This window comes from Hyla sarda, chromosome 4, assembly GCF_029499605.1.
Source record: "Hyla sarda isolate aHylSar1 chromosome 4, aHylSar1.hap1, whole genome shotgun sequence".
Lineage (NCBI taxonomy): Eukaryota > Metazoa > Chordata > Amphibia > Anura > Hylidae > Hyla > Hyla sarda.
In genome coordinates, this window is record NC_079192.1 from 120,870,604 (window position 1) to 120,887,949 (window position 17,346).

Sequence of the window (17,346 nt, forward strand, 5' to 3'; positions counted from 1 at the left end):
GCGTGCCTTCTCTTCTAGGTTGGCCCTCCTGATTCTTGGGCTTTAGTGGTGGTTGAGGTCTCGGCCATGTGTAGTGATCCTACCCAGATTTCTTTGCGATACCATTTGCGGGGCGGTCTGTCTGTACAGCACTTCTTCTTGTCTCGACACCTGGAACGTTTTGCGGACATTAGGTTTCATTACCCTTTAGGTGTACATCTTCCAGGTGCCTCAGGAACCTTCCAGTTCCCATGTCTGTCGCTCAGGTGTTCTGGGATGCCCCTTTTCTAGGCGTTCAGCTCCTTTTTTTGGCCATTGTTATCTTCTGTCTCCTCCTTCGGGGCCCATGTACTCCCAAGATGGAGGGCGTCCGGTATCCGGATTCTACCAGTCAAGCTGATTTCTCCTCCCGGGTGCTCACGGCGGGCCCCTGGGACAGGGTTTTGGTTCTGGAGATGTTCAGGTCGTTGTTCTTCTGTGCCAGACCTCTCTAGAGCCGGTTTCCGTCTCTCTTTTTTCCAGTGGTTTCCTGTTCTCCACCTTCTGTGCTCCCCTTCTGCTCAGGCATATGCTGCTCTCCCTGGCGTTTTTCTGCCATGTTCTCTTGCTTCGGTTGACTCTGGTTGGGGTTCTCTTGTGCCCTTTTTCCATTTTAGTTCTCCAGCCGAGCTAGCCTCTGTCTGGTTCTGTGTTCCTCAGAGTTGTTTTCCTACCTCCCTCCGGGATGGTTCCGGCCCATCTGGCTTCCTAGTCGACTTTTTCTTGTCTCTCTTTATGGACTTAGGTTAGAGTCTGTGCATAGGACGGTCCCTTCCTTAGCGTTCTAGTCTATCTCCATGGACGGGGATCTTTCGGGAGCTCAGTTTCTGGGCCTCGGTTGTCTCTGGCCTGAGGTCTCATCCGCAGACCTTACCGTCGAGTGGGTTCGGGCTTTGGACTTATTATTTTTCTCTGGAGGTTGTTATTCCCACCCTAGGGGACTGCTTTGGTACGTCCCATCAGTATCAGTGTCCCACAATGAAGAGCGACTGAGAAAAGGAGATTTTTTTGTACTCCCCGTAAAATCTTTCTCGTAGTCTTCTTCTTCTTCTTTCTTGTCCGGATACTCTTTTCCGGTTCTTGGGTTTTTATCCGGGATTCTTTTCTAGTGTCCTTCGGACATTGTTGGCTTCTCCTACTGCTTTGTGACAAAACTGATTACCTCACTTCCAGTGGGCGGGTATATCCTGCCAGGGAGGAGCCGACTTTTTTTTCCTAGTGTCAGTGCCTCTTTGTGGCAAGAGCATATACCCATCAGTATTGGTGTCCCCAATGAAGACTACAAAAAAGAGATTTTACGGTGCGTACAAAAAAATCTCCTTTTTTTTTAGGCTTTTAATATTAGTGTTTTTTTTTCTATATTTTTAAGAATGTTAATAACAAGCAGGGAGAGAAGCCCGCAGCTGCCAGGACTGCCCTATAGACCAGTGTTTCCCAACCAGGGTGCCTCCAGCTGGAGGCACCCATGTTGAGAAACACTTCTATAGCCTGTACATTCACATGGGGGGGGGGGGGGGGGGGGGGGCAAACCTCCAGCTGTTCCAAAACTAATACCCCCAGCATGCACTGACAGACCGTGCATGCTGGGAGTTGTACTTTTGCAACAGCTGGAGGCACACTGGTTGGAAAACCTTCAGTTAGGTTCTGTTACTTAACTCAGTATTTTCCAACCAGTGTGCCTTTAGCTGTTGCAAAACTACAACTCCCAGCATGTTCTGATCACCGAAGGGCATGCTGGGAGATGTAGTTATGTAACAGCTGGAGGTACGCAACTACAACTCCCAGCATGCCGAGACAGCTGCTTGCTGTTTGGGCATGCTGGGATTTGCAGTTTTGTAACATCTGGAGAGCTACAGTTTTAGAGACCACTGCACAGTGCTCTTCAAACTGTGGCCCTCCGGATGTTGCAAAACTACAAATCCCAGCATGCCCAGACAGCAAACAGCTGTGTGGGAATGCTAGGAGTTGTAGTTATGCAAGATCTGGAGGGCTACAGTTTAGAGACCACTGTATAGTGGTCTCAAACTGTAGCCCTCCAGCTGTTGCAAAACTACAAATCCCATCATGCCCAAACAGTTGTCTGGGCATGCTAGGAGTTGTAGTTTTGCAACATCTGGAGGGCTACAGTTTAGAGACCACTGTATAGTGGTCTCAAACTGTAGCCCTCCAGATGTTGCTAGGCAACTCGCCAGCTTCCGTAGGATCCAGCGAGCCAGCCACATGTCATCGCCGCCCGCCAATCACCGCAGCCGATCGTTGCCTCCGCTGCCGCCGATGGGTAAATGGACTTCGGCGCCGGTCCTCCTCGGTTTCCCTGTTCTTCCCCGCCTATTGTGGGTGGGCAGAACGGGGAAACCGAAAGTTAACACCCCCCCACCCCCGATCTGCTATTGGTCGTCGCGTCTATACGTGCCACCTCACTCCTATCCCTTCAGGGGGATCGTGGGTGTCTTGAACAACTCCGATCCCCCTTATTTTCCGGGTCACCATAGACCCGTATGACCCGGAATTGCGCAAATCGCCAGTGTGAATTCACTGGTGATATGCGACGATCGTCGACATGGGGGGGGGGGTCTGATGACTCCCCTCGGCATTTGCGCGGCAGCTGCACGGCGGGGACCGAAATTCCCACGGACGTACATGTACCTCATGGGTCCTTAACTAACAGGGTCCCATGATGTACCGGTACGACATGGGTCCTGAACAGGTTAAGAGAAACAGAAAAACCTGATGTGACCAGTGCCAACTAACCTGTTCTTAGCTCATTCCAACATTATACTAACAAGTGACATTAATGACCACAATATTATGGTCATATGATTAGATTGTTTTAATGTTTGTAGATGGTATCGTAAGCTTTGTCCAAGACTGAATGATCCTGACTGGGTTCCTGGTCCAAGCCTTATCAGCCTTCAGATGAGGTTAACTCCTAAACTGATGCGATTGACTTGGGATGGCTTTCCACTGCACTTCTCTGAGAAGCATGGTTGGGGATACCTTGTTCCAGGACGGATGGACAATCTTTTGACCGGTGAAGTAGAACATGATGATTATGATGTTAAAAAAGACTGTCCTTACAAAGCAATCGAAAATGTGTACACTGAACATTGTAACAAAGCAAACAGCGTCTCCGGGGAACATGACTCAATTGTACAGGACGAGTTCATGCTTACTGAGGACAGCAGTATCTGGCAAAAGGTAGAACACCTCAGGGCTATGGCATTTTGCCTGCATTTCCAATACATGAGAAGAATTAGGACAGTATGAAATGATGATGTTTTGTGGTTATTTCTAGGTAGAAGAGCTTAGTCGACTGGAGAATGATACTAACCTTGAGGGACCAACCAAATTAACTTCAAAGAAGAAGAGTAAATCAGTATGTTGTTTTTTTAATGTTATTTTTGAGGGATTCAGCTGAACCTAAATTTTAACATGGAGTAATTTTGGGCTAAATACTTTTAAACAATGTGCCTGGAATACAAGAGCATCATAAATACATGTGCAACATATAGAAATGTCACCTTATCCATCAATTTGTAGATTTGGCAGTTCATACAATAAGTAAGTACATTTACTAGGAATTACTGGCAGGTGGACCCTCCATGATCAGGAGACATGCCCAAAATATACCTTGAGGGTATGTTCACACGTACGCAGATTTGATGCACAGGATTTGATGCACAGGATTTTCTGCTGCAGATCTCAATGTAAACTAAATGACTGAGCGCAGCTTCTATTCTGCAGTTACAAATCCTGCGCATCAAATCTGCGTAGGATCCTGTATCTGTTAGAGTACCTTTAAACTCTTCCCAACAAAGCGAATTTTTTGGATGATGGCATCTTCTCCACCATTCATATATATTTATTTTTTTTCACTGACACAGCTGTCAAAGTACTTATCCTTTTTGGGATGACTTATTTGTTAATTTTTATGGTACTATTTAATATCTCATATAATATATTTAGAAACAAAAAACAAATTTACAGGAAGGAATTGTAAAAATGCAACTGCACCATTGTGTTCTGGGTGTGTTTTTGCAGAGTTTACCTTACAGTATAATTGACATGTTGGCACAATTACCAAATTTATAGTTTTCCTATGTTTTACTACTACTTAGAAGAAAAAAAAAATTGTATTCATAAAAATACATTTGCTTTGCAACTCTTTATTCATACCACTGATCATTGTTGAACCTGTGTCAGGGCTTGTTTTTTTTTTTTTCTTATTGGCACTATTTTATGGGTAAGTGACTTTTTGATCAGCAGTTCTGGCATTTGTTTTTTTTTTTTTTTAGTTGCAGCTTTTACCATTAAATGATAAGAAATTGGATATGTTAAAGTTTTGGAATTTTATTACTGCGGCGATATAATGTGTTTTTTCTCTATCGGCTCCATTGGGGGACACAGACCGTGGGTGTATGCTGCTGTCTCTAGGAGGTGTGACACTATGGTAATAAAAAAAGTCGGCTCCTCCCAGCAGGATATACCCGCCTTCAGGCCCTGAGGTAATCAGTTTAAGCTTAGTGTCTGAAGGAGGTGGACATGGTCTGGAATTCTCCAGACCAGGTCTTCTGATTTTTTGTTTTCCTAGTATAGGGACGTGTTAGTTTTTTCATTCCTTTTTCTTTCATGTTTTCAGGTGGGGACTCAGGGACTCCGGTTCCCTGTTTCCCCATTGCGAGTAAGGGGGCACAGACATTGCGTATATGCGCTGTTCACCCCCGGCCTCGCCAATGGTCAGCGCTTGGGTTGGTACCTCATGGGTCCGGATCCCCCTATTTCTCTGCTCGCCTCGCTCGCGCATAGCAGCTAGGCGTGATGCAGGGACAAAAAGCTGACTGAAAACTTCACAGAAGACTCCCATTAGGTAAGTTCTTCTGACTGAGTACAATTCCCTTTCTCCCTTAGGTGCAAGGACTTGCAACCTCTGGAGACCCTCAGTTTTTGGCCCACCTTTCAGGTTTAGGGGGCTGGCTGGTACTAGGGTGAGCAGTGGCATCTTGGGGGCATGATTTCTTTTATTACACTGTGTGTAGGTGGCATTTTCCTTCTTACACTATGTGTGAGTGTGTTTTACAATGCGGCTGTAGCCGCAGCGCCTTATATGTGGCTGACAGCGGCGGCGCTTCACTCGCCGAGGGCACAGAGCGCTGGCTTACTTTCATTTTCTCCGGCAGCTGCTGCAGGTGTGTATGCCGCCCGCTCATTTCCCCCGAGCGCATATGCTGCTGACATGTGCGCTTGGGACAGGGAGCGGGCGCCATTACTGTTTTGTCCCCGACTTCTACATAGCTCCACCCCTAGGGGTCGGAACTCTCGGGAGGCGCTTATATGCAGTGGTGTGTGTAGATAATGGGATACTGTCGGGCGCATGAAGCGCTGTCTTACTTTCACTTCGGCAGCAGACGGCTGCCGGGGGATATTTGTATCGCCTGCTCGCTTCCCCGCGGGCGCATATGCGGCTAACATGTGCGCCCGGGGCAAGGAGCGGGGGCCATTACTTTAGTTCTTTTCAGCGGCCGGGGCGCTATAGCTCCGCCCACAGGGCCGCCGGAGCTTACTGGAGGCACGAATCGCCCTCCAATCAGTGCTGTGCGTGCGATCCAGGTGGCAGGGGCCAATCGATCAGTGCCCCTGCTCTGGGAACGCCCCTCTCAGGGGTTAACACTTTACTGTCATAGGGGACGTGTGCGATCCAGGTGGCAGGGGCCAATCGATCAGTGCCCCTGCTCTGGGAACGCCCCTCTCAGGGGTTAACACTTTACTGTCATAGGGTACGCTATTCTGTTCCTCCCTCTAAACCGACAACTAGACCGCTAGTCTTCTATTTTGTCTGTATGACATATTATTCCTAAAATGCCCACTGACTCTGCCTGCTCCACTGCTCCCCCAGACCCCCTAGCTTCCCCAGATGTTACAGTTCCGGTGGATTCGGCCACCCCTTCAGCCTGGGTTTTCTTCCTATCCCAGTATATGGCTGACTTGACTCAAGCCCCTCTTGTGGTGGCTGAGGCCTCACGTGACATGGTGTCTACTTGAAGAGGTCTGCCCTGCGCCGGCCCTCTGGTGGGTCCCGCTCCTCTCTTCCACAAGCCTCACGCTCTCACGAAGTGTACTAGGGGTGTTTTTTCTGACTTTTACATTGAGTCTCCAGGTAGACGTGGGCATCCCTCCGTGGGTCTCGCCTCCCCGTGTCATCTGGTCACAGACGTTGCTCCTCCAGAGGACTTATCCGGAATCGCCGCTCTCCTGTACCCGGTCAGGGTCGCCCCCCTCCAGGGCTGCCTCCACGCGTTCACTTTCTCCTGGTGAACTGGCGGATGAGGTTTCCGAATCGGCATCTGACTCAGAGGACCGCTCGGATATAGTTGAAACGGTGAACTCATTGGTTGCAGCCATAAAAGACTCCTTTCACTTAGAGGACCCAGGATCTTCGGACGTTACTCCTGAAGTATCCTCTCATCGTGCTCAACCAGCACCTCAAGGGTTCAGCTCTCACGCTGAACTTCACGTCCTTCTGAAATCTGCATGGAAACATCCGGACAAGAGGTTCACGGGAATGAAGAGGGTTCAAGTGCGTTACCCATTCGCCAAGGACCTTGCCTCTAAGGTGGTTTCCCCTCTCTCAATGGTTCCACCAATTTCCGCCTCTCTAGGCTACTACACTGCCGCTGGCAGATGCAGCTGCCTTCAAGGACTCGACAGACCAGACGGTGGAGTCTTTAGTGAAGTTTGCCTCAGACGCTGCAGGCTCTGGGTTCGAGGCCCTCTTGTTGTGGTGCTCACAACTCAGTCAGGGTATCCTGGCGGGATTTCCCCCCGGAGGATCTATCTTGCTTTGGTTCTCCAAAGCTGGGGACTTCAGTGCACAGCTTCCATGCAGTCAGTCCGTTGTGCTGCCTTTGCTGTAGGTCTCCTAGTGGCCCTCCGCCGCCCCATGTGGCTTAGGGCGTGGGATGCGGATGCCGCCTCCAAAAGGTCTCTTACCGAGTTGCCTTTTACTGGTACCCGTCTCTTTGACAAGCGCCTTGACGAGATTATCTCTGTGGCGACGGGGGGTAAAAGTTACTTGTTACCTCAAAATAAGGCTCGCTTTTCTTCCCAGGGGAAGTCCTCTTCCTTTCGGACCTTTGGCCCCAATAAGGGGTCTCGGCAGGCGCTTTCGCGGGACAAGAGGTCTCCCTCGTTCCGGGCGCGTTCGTCTTGGGAGTCGGACACCAACCGTTCTGACCAAATCGGGTAACCGCAATCCCACTTCCACATGGAGTACAGCCACCACCCGCAGGTTTTTCCTTGGGTGGGAGGTCGTCTCTTACTTTTTCCGAGACATCGGGACCACACACATTCGGGAAGTCCCGAACACCCCGGTCTCCTTCTCCAGAAGCAGTCTCGGGAGGCCCTCTAGTCCCTGCCCAGGGAGTCATTGTCCCCGTTCCTACAGGGGAATATTTTCGGGGTTTTTTATTCCACCTTTTTTGTGGTCTCCCAGGAAGGCGATTCTGGGCCTCAAGCGTCTCACCGTCATTTTCTCTGCCACTTCCGTGGCATCCAGGGCACAAGAGGAGTTTTCTTTCCTCGGTGGACATCAAGGATGCCTACCTTCATAATTCCTATATTTCCCGGCCACCTGCGGTTCCTCCGCCTTCCGGTTCCGGAGGGGCTTTTTCAATTCGTAGCCCTACCCTTTGGTCTGACCACTGCTCATCGGGTCTTTACCATAATCCTTGCACCAGTGATAGTCCTGTTTCGGTCATGCAGAGTCTCAGTGATTCCTTAAATGGACGACCTTCTCATCAAGGCTCTCATCAGAGTCCAGACTCAAGAGACTGTGGATCTTACTCTCCAGACCCTAAATCGCATCGGGTGGACGTTCAGCCGAGACGAGTCGGTTCTTTCCCCCACCCAATCTCTGATCCTCTGGGACTTCACTCCACGGTCTCTGGCCGGATTTGTCTTCCGCCGGACAAGCGTCTGACGCTCCTGTCTGGAGTTCGCTCTCTTCGGGCCAAGGCCCCAGTTTCCATCCGAATTCGTGTGGAAGTCTTGGGTCGGATGGTAGCGGCCATGGAGACCGTACCCGTTGCCCAGTTTTCTTTACCGTCCCCTTCATCTGGCGATTCTCTCTCTCTCTATAGGACAGATCTCCTCTGTCTCTCGATCGCAAGGTTGCTCTACCTCGTCGGATCCGTCAGTCTCTGCTCTGGTGGCTCTTCTTCAGGGGTGACCATTCCTTTCCTCCACGGGCAGGTAGTCATGACAGATGCCACTCTGTCGGGCTGGGGCGGTGTGTTCAGGGATTGGTCGGTTCAGGACCTCTGGTCTCTCCGGGAAGCCCTTCTTCCAATAGACATTCTGGACCTGGGGGCGATTCTTCTTTGTCTTATTCATTGGGAGTCCAATCTTCTGTCCCGTCCTGTCCGCACCCAGTCGGATAACGCCTCGACATCAGTCTGCACGGCGGCGCTCGCAGTTCGGCAGCATGGCCAAGGTGTCAGAGATTCTCCTCTGGCCGGAACGTATTTTTCCGGCCTTTTTCGGTGGTTCCTTTCGGGTGTGCTCACTGGGAAGCGGACTTCCTCAGCCGACCCCAGCGAGTGGTCTCTACATCCAGTAGTCTTCGCACAGATCTGCGACCTCTGGGGCATTCTAGACGGAGACCTTTTCGTGTCCGGCACAATCGGAAGTTTCTTTCATTTGTGTCGAAGTCCCGGGACCCCCTGGCTCTAGCCGTGGCTGCCATTGGGATTCCTTGGGCGGGGTTTCCCCTGCCCTCTCTGTTTTCTCTCCTTGCTCTCCTTCCCAGGGTTCTGAGGAAGCTCAAAACAGAGGACGTCCCCGCCATTCTGGTAGCTCCAGATTGGCCCCGAAGGTCGTGGTACACCGACGTAGTCAGGCTCCTGGATGACGCTCCACTGTGCCTTCCGCTCCGTCCCATCATGCTCTCTCTGGGTCCTCTTTGCCACCCCAATTTAAAGTCGCTGCATTTGACGGTGTGGCGGTTGAGACCGCGGTTTTGAGGGCCTGCGGGTTCTCTTCCCAAGTCATTTACACCATGCCCTCCCCGGCAAAAATTTACCACTGTACTTGGCGGTCTTATTTTCGTTGGTGTGAAGTTCAGGACTTATCCCCTGTAACCTTCTCGGTTCCCCGTCTTCTCTCCTTTTTGCAGTCGGGTTTGGAACTGGGGTTGTCTCTCAGTTTCCTTTAAAGGTCAGGTTTCGGCCCTTGCTATTCTTTTCCAGCGGCCTCTGGCTTCTAATTCTCATGTCCGGACCTTCCTTCAAGGAGTGGCGCATGCTGTTCCTCCTTATCGGTCACCCTCTCCCCCTTGGGACTTGAATCTGGTTCTGAGTGCCCTCCAGGGTGAACCCTTTGAGCCCCTTAGAAGGGTGTCTCTCCGCCTCCTTTCTTGGAAAGTGGTGTTTCTTGTTGCTATCACCTCCATCCGGAGGGTGTCTGAATTGGCAGCTCTCTCCTGCCGTTCTCCTTTTCGGGTGATCCACCAGGACAAGGTTGTTTTTCCGGCCAGATCCTTCCTTTTTGCCTAAGGTGGTTTCGGCCTTTCATCTCAATGAGGACATTGTCCTCCCGTCTTTTTGTCCTGCTCCTTCTCATCCTAAGGAGCGCTTACTACACAAGCTGGATGTAGTTCGGGTTGTTCGGTCTTATCTCTCCATCACTTCTTCGTTTCGTCAGTGTGATTCCTTTTCCGTCCCTTACAGAAGGTCGTCGTAAGGGACAATCTGCTTCATGGCCACCATTTCTGGGTGGATTCGGTCCGCCATTTCGGAAGCCTTCGCTGTAAGGGGAAGATTCCTCTTTTCAGGGTTGTGGCTCATTCTTCCGTTCTGTTGGGGCATCTTGGACTCTCCAGAACAGAGCCTCGGCCTCGCAGATTTGCAAGTCGGCTACCTGGTCATCTTTGCACACTTTCTCGAGGTTCTACCGAGTTCATACCTTCGCATCGGCTGATGCTAGTCTGGGCCGTAAAGTGTTGCAGGCGGCAGTGGAACGGCCGTCTGCCTGTGCTTATCTGCCCACCCAAGGGATGGCTTTGGTACGTCCCACGGTCTGTGTCCCCAATGGAGCCGATAGAGAAAAGGAGATTTTTGTTTACTTACCGTAAAATCTCTTTCTCGGAGGATCCATTGGGGGACACAGCTCCCGTCCTTTTAATGGTTTCCTTTGTTTCTCTGTCCGAGGGCATGTTCAGTTATGTTTTTTCTTCTGGTTCTCGGACAGTTTGCATTTCCTTTGACCTGTTGGTCCTCTCCTATTGCTCTGGAACTGATTACCTCAGGGCCTGAAGGCGGGTATATCCTGCTGGGAGGAGCCGACTTTTTTTATTACCATAGTGTCACACCTCTAAGAGACAGCAGCATACACTCACGGTCTGTGTCCCCCAATTGATCCTCCGAGAAAGAGATTTTACGGTAAGTAAACAAAAATCTCCTTTTTTTTCTTGTAGAAGTCTGAAGACTTGAACGACCACTTTTGAATTGCACTTTAACAATTCTTTTAGTACACCCAGCCTTAGGTTTCACTGGTCCTCTTGGCTGCCATCTAAACCACAAAACACCTGTGATCACGTTGTGGTTGGGCCGATGAAGTTACAATACCTCTGTCTAGCTTACTAGATGCCAGTGTCTAGGGCATTAAATGTCTAGAATTGGAGTGATCCCAATGCCGGCTGCTGTTGGAGGGTGTCAGCCAGCCAGTACCTGTGCTATACAGGAGCGTACTCAGCCCCCTTAACCCCTTAACGACGGAGGATGTAAATGTGCGTCCTGGTGAGGTGGTACTTAACACACCAGGACGTACATTTATGTCCTAAACATAACCGCGAGCATTGGCGCGATGCACGGATCATGCACGGCAGGTCCTGGCTGCTGATCGCAGCCAGGGACCCGTCCGTAAAGGCAGACATCCGCGATCCCGCGGATGTCCGCCATTAACTCCTAAGATGCCGTGATCAATAAAGATCACGGCATCTGCAGCATCGCAGTCACTAAAATGGATGATCGGATCGCTCGCAGCGCTGCTGTGGCAATCCGATCATCCAGCACGGCAGACGGAGGTCCCCTCACCTGCCTCCGCTGCCTTCTCGGCGTCCTCTGCTTTGATCTGCCTTCCCGCAGACCAGAGCAGAAGATGACCGAAAATGCTGATCAGTGCTGTGTCCTATACATAGCACTGAACAGTATTAGCAATCGAGTGATTGCTATATATAGTCCCCTATGGGGACTATTAAAGTGTAACAATAAAAGTAAAAAAAAATTGAAAAACCCCCTCCCCCAATAAAAACGTAAATTGTCCCATTTTCCCTTTTTCACCCGCAAAAAGTGTTAAAAAAATATTTTGTATACATATTTGGTATCGCCGTGTGTGTAAATATCTGATCTATTAAAATAAAATGTTAATCATACCGTATGGTGAACAGCGTGAACGTAAAAAAAAGTCCAAAATAGATGCTTTTTTATAACATTTTATTCACAAAAAAAATTAATAAAAAATTGATTAAAAGTTCTATGGAAGCAAATATGGTATCAATGAAAAGTACAGATCACGGCGCAAAAAATGAGCCCCCATACCGCAACTTAAATGGAGAAATGAAAAAGTTATAGGTCTTCAAAATAGAGGGATTTTAAATGTACTAATTTGGTTAAAAAGTTAGCGATTTTTTTTTTTTAAGCACAACAATAATAGAAAAGTATGTTATCAAGGATATCATTTTAATCGTATTGACCCAAAGAATAAAGAACACATGTCATTTTTACCGTAAATTGTACGGCGTGAAAACAAAACCTTCCAAAATTAACAAAATTGCGGTTTTCTTTTTAATTTCACCACACAAATAGTATTTTTTTTGGTTGCGCCATAAATTTTATGGTAAAGTGAGTGATGGCATTACAACGGACAACTGGTCATGCAAAAATCAAGCCCTCATACTAGTCTGTGGATGAAAATATAAAAGAGTTATGATTTTTTGAAGGCGAGGAGAAAAAAACAAAAACGTAAAAATTTAATTGTCTGCGTCCTTAAAGGGGTACTCCGCACCCCTAGACCTCTTATCCCCTATCCAAAGGATAGGGGATAAGATATCAGATCGCCGGGGTCCCGCTGCTAGGGACCCCGGGATCTCTGCTGCAGCACCCACCTGGACGGCTTTCACCTCACACCGGGAACGCTGGAGGCTTCGGATCCCGACCACAATGGCGGACGAGTGTGACGTCACGACTCTGCCCCGTGTGACGTCACGCCCCGCCCCCTCAATGCAAGTCTATGGGAGGTCCGTCACGCCCCCTCCCATAGACTTGCATTGAGGGGGCGGGCCGTGACGTCACACGGGGGGAGTCCTGATGTCACGCTTGTCCGCCATTGTGTATGGGATCCAAAGCCTCCCGCGTTGCCGGTGTGAGGTGGAAGCCATCCAGGTGGGTGCTGCAGCAGAGATCCCGGGGGTTCCCAGCAGCGGGACCCCGGCAATCTGACATCTTATCTCCTATCCTTTGGATAGGGGATAAGATGTCTAGGGGTGCGGAGTACCCCTTTAAGGCCCAAATGGGCTGCGTCCTTAAGGGGTTAAAGGTGTACTGCGGGGAACTAAAACCATAGCCCATCCTTTCCTTCTCACCAACCTATTTATTTGTCTAAATATCATTCATTAGCTATATAGAGCCGTTTCCCTCTTTCAGATGTCACTTACATGCAGGGAGTGAGAGAAAGACATCATATTCAGGTCCTGCTTGTCTTTGTGAGACCTAGCCCCCATCCTTCTGCAAGACAAACACCACGTGATTGCTGGCTCACAGGCACACCTCCTCTCCCTATGTGAGGACCTTGCGGCAGAGAAGCCCTGTGAAGATTCTCAGTTACAACTCGGCACATAACGCTGCTCTTTTCCTGCTGTAGATCTTATCACTGACTGCTGCCATTCAGAGTATAGCATGATTTATTGCTGGGGGGGTATGTAGTGTGGGCTGATGACTTTTTACAACACAGCATGCACACGAATAGTGAAAGCAGTTGGCTGGCAGCCATTACACAGAGCTGCACGGACTTCTGGGAGTTGTAGTCTGGGCTGCAAGCAAGGAAAAAGAATATTAAGGAGACTACAGGGGCCAAAACCACATGGATATGTACAGAAAAGGTATTGTGGTGGCTTTGGGGCATTTTTATTTTTCTTAACTTTACCGGAGTACCCCTTTTAAATACTCCCTGACCCAACATTTTTCATGTATGTATGTCAAATGAAGGCAAGGGGATAAAGGCAAAGAAATATCTGGATCCAGAAATCTAACAGCTATATATTTCACACACATAATAAATCTTAGTGTGTATATTTATAGGGTTATAGGGGGAGATTTATCAAAACCTGTCCAGAGGAAACCAAGCAGAACGCTTCTTTCATTTTTCAGAGGCCTCTTCACAAATGAGAGAAGCAATCTGGTTGCTATGGGCAACTCAGCAACTTTTCCTCTGGACAGGTTTTGATAAATCTCCCCCATAATGGATTAGAAAATTGTCTACTTTCTTTTACCTCTCCAGAAACAGTTTCACCCTTGTCTATTGTCTGCATTTTATATTGCAGCTCATAAAGAAGATGTTTCTGGAAAAATTATTTTTTCTTAATCTTGGATATACCAATGAGACTAAGGGTACGTTCAGACGGGCGGATTACCTGCGGAATTTCCACATCATATTTACTGTGGAAAATCGGCTGCAGATTTTGCTACCATTGACTTCAGTGGGTCAGCAGAAAATCCGCAATAGAGGCAGATTTTCCTTCGGACCCATTCAAGTCAATGGTAGCAAATTCCACAGGTAATTTGCCCGTGTGAACGTACCCTAAGGGTACGTTCACACGTGTGGATCCCCAGTGCGTATTGCGCTGCGGATCCTCCGCTGAAGGACCGATGTATGCTGCCTTTACAGGTGCCTGCTTGGAGCGGCAATATGCCGCTACAAGCAGACCCACTGAAGCGATGTGCGAGTCGCTGTGCATCGCGGCTTCTCCCCCTGCTCTATGAGCTAGGCAGAGAGCTGCCGCGATGTGCGAGTATACTGCGCATGCGCAATGCAAATCACACATCGCAGTGTGTCTGCTCGTAACGGCGTATTGCCGCTCCGAGCAGGCACCTTTAAAGGCAGCATACAGCAATCCTTCAGTGGCTGGGGATCCACTCGTGTGAATGTACCCTTAGGCTGGGTTCACATATGTCCAGCGTCTGGCTCAGTGAACCTATCCTAAACTCGCCACACCTGGTGCCACAGCTAATGGCAAAAGTGCATCAGTTGTTTAGGATTTGGCATTAATTAATTATGTATGTCGGACAGGGGAAAGCAGCAACATGCATTCCCTGTCTGACGGCCGGTTCCACCATCCAGTTTGAGATGCTGGATGAATGTGGACTGTCCTATTCAAATGAATGGAATCAGTTCTACAATCTGTTTCCCTCCAGTGCTTTTTCTACAGTGCTGTGGAAACCTGCTTGATGACACACATGAATGGGACCTAACATTGTATATATATTTTGAATTAATATTCTAATGCAAACATAAGCATTATGCAGTATAAATATATGAAATGACTGAACGATTTAATCATTACTGTAGTATGAAGAATGGCACAAAATCCACTAATCTTGATATTTTGTAATAGATTTCTGTGTGTGTCTCATTCGCTGTCCCCTTATTTTTGTCTGCACTTACATATAATCCATATTCACTGTGACAGAAGCAGCCTGCTGAACTGCAACTTCAGTTGGAAAACTCTGTGCCTCATCACCATGGAAATGGCCCTTGCGATGACGTGAATGTTTCAGGATGCTGGTTCTACCGTTTGCCGCACAAAGTGAGTCTAGAAAATGCACTTAAAGGGGTATTCCAGGCAAAAACTTATTTTTATCAACTGGCTCTGGAAAGTTAAACAGATTTGTAAATTACTTCTATTAAAAAATCTTAATCCTTCCAATAGTTATTAGCTTCTGAAGTTTTCTGTCTAACTGCTCAATGATGATGTCACGTCCCGGGAGCTGTGCATGATGGGAGAATATCCCTTGCGTGATGGGAAAATATCCCCATAGTAGCTGGACAGCTCTCGGGACGTGAGTCATCAGAAAGCAGTTAGACAGAAAACAGCAACTCAACTTCAGAAGCTAATAACTATTGGAAGGATTAAGATTTTTTAATAGAAGTAATTTACAAATCTGTTTAACTTTCCGGAGCCAGTTGATATATAAAAAAAAGTTTTTACCTGGAATACCCCTTTAATGCCATGTGTTCTAATATTCAGAATCCTACAGGCAGTCTAGACATGGAGAACATTTTATGTGCCGAAATATTGAAAAAAAAAACTACAGTATGTAATGCAGTGTTTCCCATCCAGGGTGCCTCCAGCTGTGGCCGGGCATGCTGGGAGTTGTAGTTTGGTCACAGCTGGAGGCACCCTGGTTGGGAAACACTGATGTAATGTATCTGTACTTTTCGTCAAGTAAATCAGTTTAGAATGTGGAAACATAAGCAAAGCTGTTCTCTACAGCTCTTTATTAGTTGTTCGGGAACTTGTGCCATCTGTATAGGGCAATTGGTAAAGAAGTTTTGAAAAATTTGATTAGACCGTTCCGAATAAATTCTCTGCTAATTTTTATTAGTAATGTATCTTAATAATGAGTTTACTAAAGTGTGTGTGTGTTTCACTTTTTTTTATCATTTTTTTTTTTTTACATTTTTAGGTAGTACTACTACTCCCAGCATGGAACAAACTGTTCCATGCTGGGAGCTGTAGTACCTGCATCAATAGACAGATCGTAGCGGGTGTCACTTCTGACACCTGCTGTGATCGTCCTGTATAATGTATAGATGCAGGCGGCTGGCCGCTCTTCTCTGGTCCCACTGTAGTATATGCCGTATATATACCTATTATTCATATTTCCCGCAGAGAGCTGTGATTGGCTGGAACCATGTGGCCAATCACAGCTCTCTGCAGGAAATTTGAATAAGGGATGTGAATTCTATTAAGATCACTGGCCAGCCGGAGTATAGTGCAGAAATGCAATAGAAAGGATAGTCGCATCGAGTGTCAGGAGTGATGCCTGCTGTGATCTGTCTATTAGTACAGGTACTACTGCTCTCATCATCGAACAGTCTGTTCCATGCTGGGAATACTAGTACTAACTAAAAAAAAAAGAAAAATAGAAGGGAAAAAAGTGAAACAGACACACACACTTTATTAAACACAATATTAAAATACATTACTAATATAAAAAAAACTGTTTGGAAGAAGAGATGTTGCTGGCCTCTCTATACCCTTGCCTGACCTGCACCCCTGTGTAACATAGATAAAAGTTATATAACAAAATGATAATATATTATGAAGGAATAATATTTTTTTTTTAAGTATTTATTTAATGAAGTTTTGCATGTTAAGTAACAAACAGAACCAGCAAGATTAAACATAAATAACACCCTCCATAGGTCCCAAAAATCAACGCCACCATAATGATCGGAAGCAATACATATAGAGTCAACCAACAGCAAAAATAAAGAGGCGTCTGAGACCCATCCAGAGAAAGCCCAGGACAGACAAACACACATTCACTCACACATGCACACCTCCTGACCTCCTGATAATCCCAACCCCCCCCCCCCCCCCCCCCATTCTCCAATGCGAGAGAACAGTAACACACTGTAGGAGAATTTACTGGGACAATCTAGCTGGGGAGTCAGCTGACACATCTAGGAGAAGCCAGGGGGTCCACAACTTGTCAAACTTCCCAGGGCACCTGCGACTTACATACAACGCCTGGTACAATGGAACATATCTGTTTACCAGAGTCAACCATCCAGACAGAGGGGGAGGGGAGGTATCCTTCCAGGACATCACTACTACCTTGCGGGCACAGAATAAAAGTAAGCGAATCAGCAGGCGTCTATGTGAACCAGAAACAATATAATATATATAACCTCCGAAGAGCACCGTAAACACAGATCAGACTGGGAAACACCAATATGCTTCAGTTTGGCAGGTGTGTAATACAGCCTCAAGATGTATCTAGATTGAATCAAAATATATTTGCTACTAACTACAGTAGAGTAATAGGTATCTTCAACCTCCCTCCAATGGCAGTCCGACAGATCAGGGACATCCTCCACCCATTTATGAAAGGCCCGTAGAAAAGGGCTAGGCCCCAGCAACTGAAGGAGAGCATAAGACTGAGTAAGAGGTTTAGAAAGGTCCACTGTGCCGAGAAGAAGCTCCACTTCAGAAAAAGCGGGGATAAACGTCAAGGAGCCAAATTGCGCTTGAACCGCATGCCTAAGCTGGAG

The 17,346-nt window shown here is 47.7% G+C and overlaps 1 protein-coding gene across 2 annotated transcripts in view; it reads left to right on the forward strand.

The window, feature by feature from the left end:
• POLG (DNA polymerase gamma, catalytic subunit) overlaps positions 1-17,346 on the forward strand; it is a 92,929-nt gene that overhangs the window by 29,606 nt on the left and 45,977 nt on the right. For both annotated transcript variants that reach the window (XM_056571929.1, XM_056571931.1), the window contains exons 10-12: positions 2,862-3,216; positions 3,314-3,394; positions 14,756-14,872. In XM_056571929.1, coding sequence (XP_056427904.1) covers positions 2,862-3,216; positions 3,314-3,394; positions 14,756-14,872 — 553 coding nt within the window. The remainder of the gene's footprint in view (positions 1-2,861; positions 3,217-3,313; positions 3,395-14,755; positions 14,873-17,346) is intronic.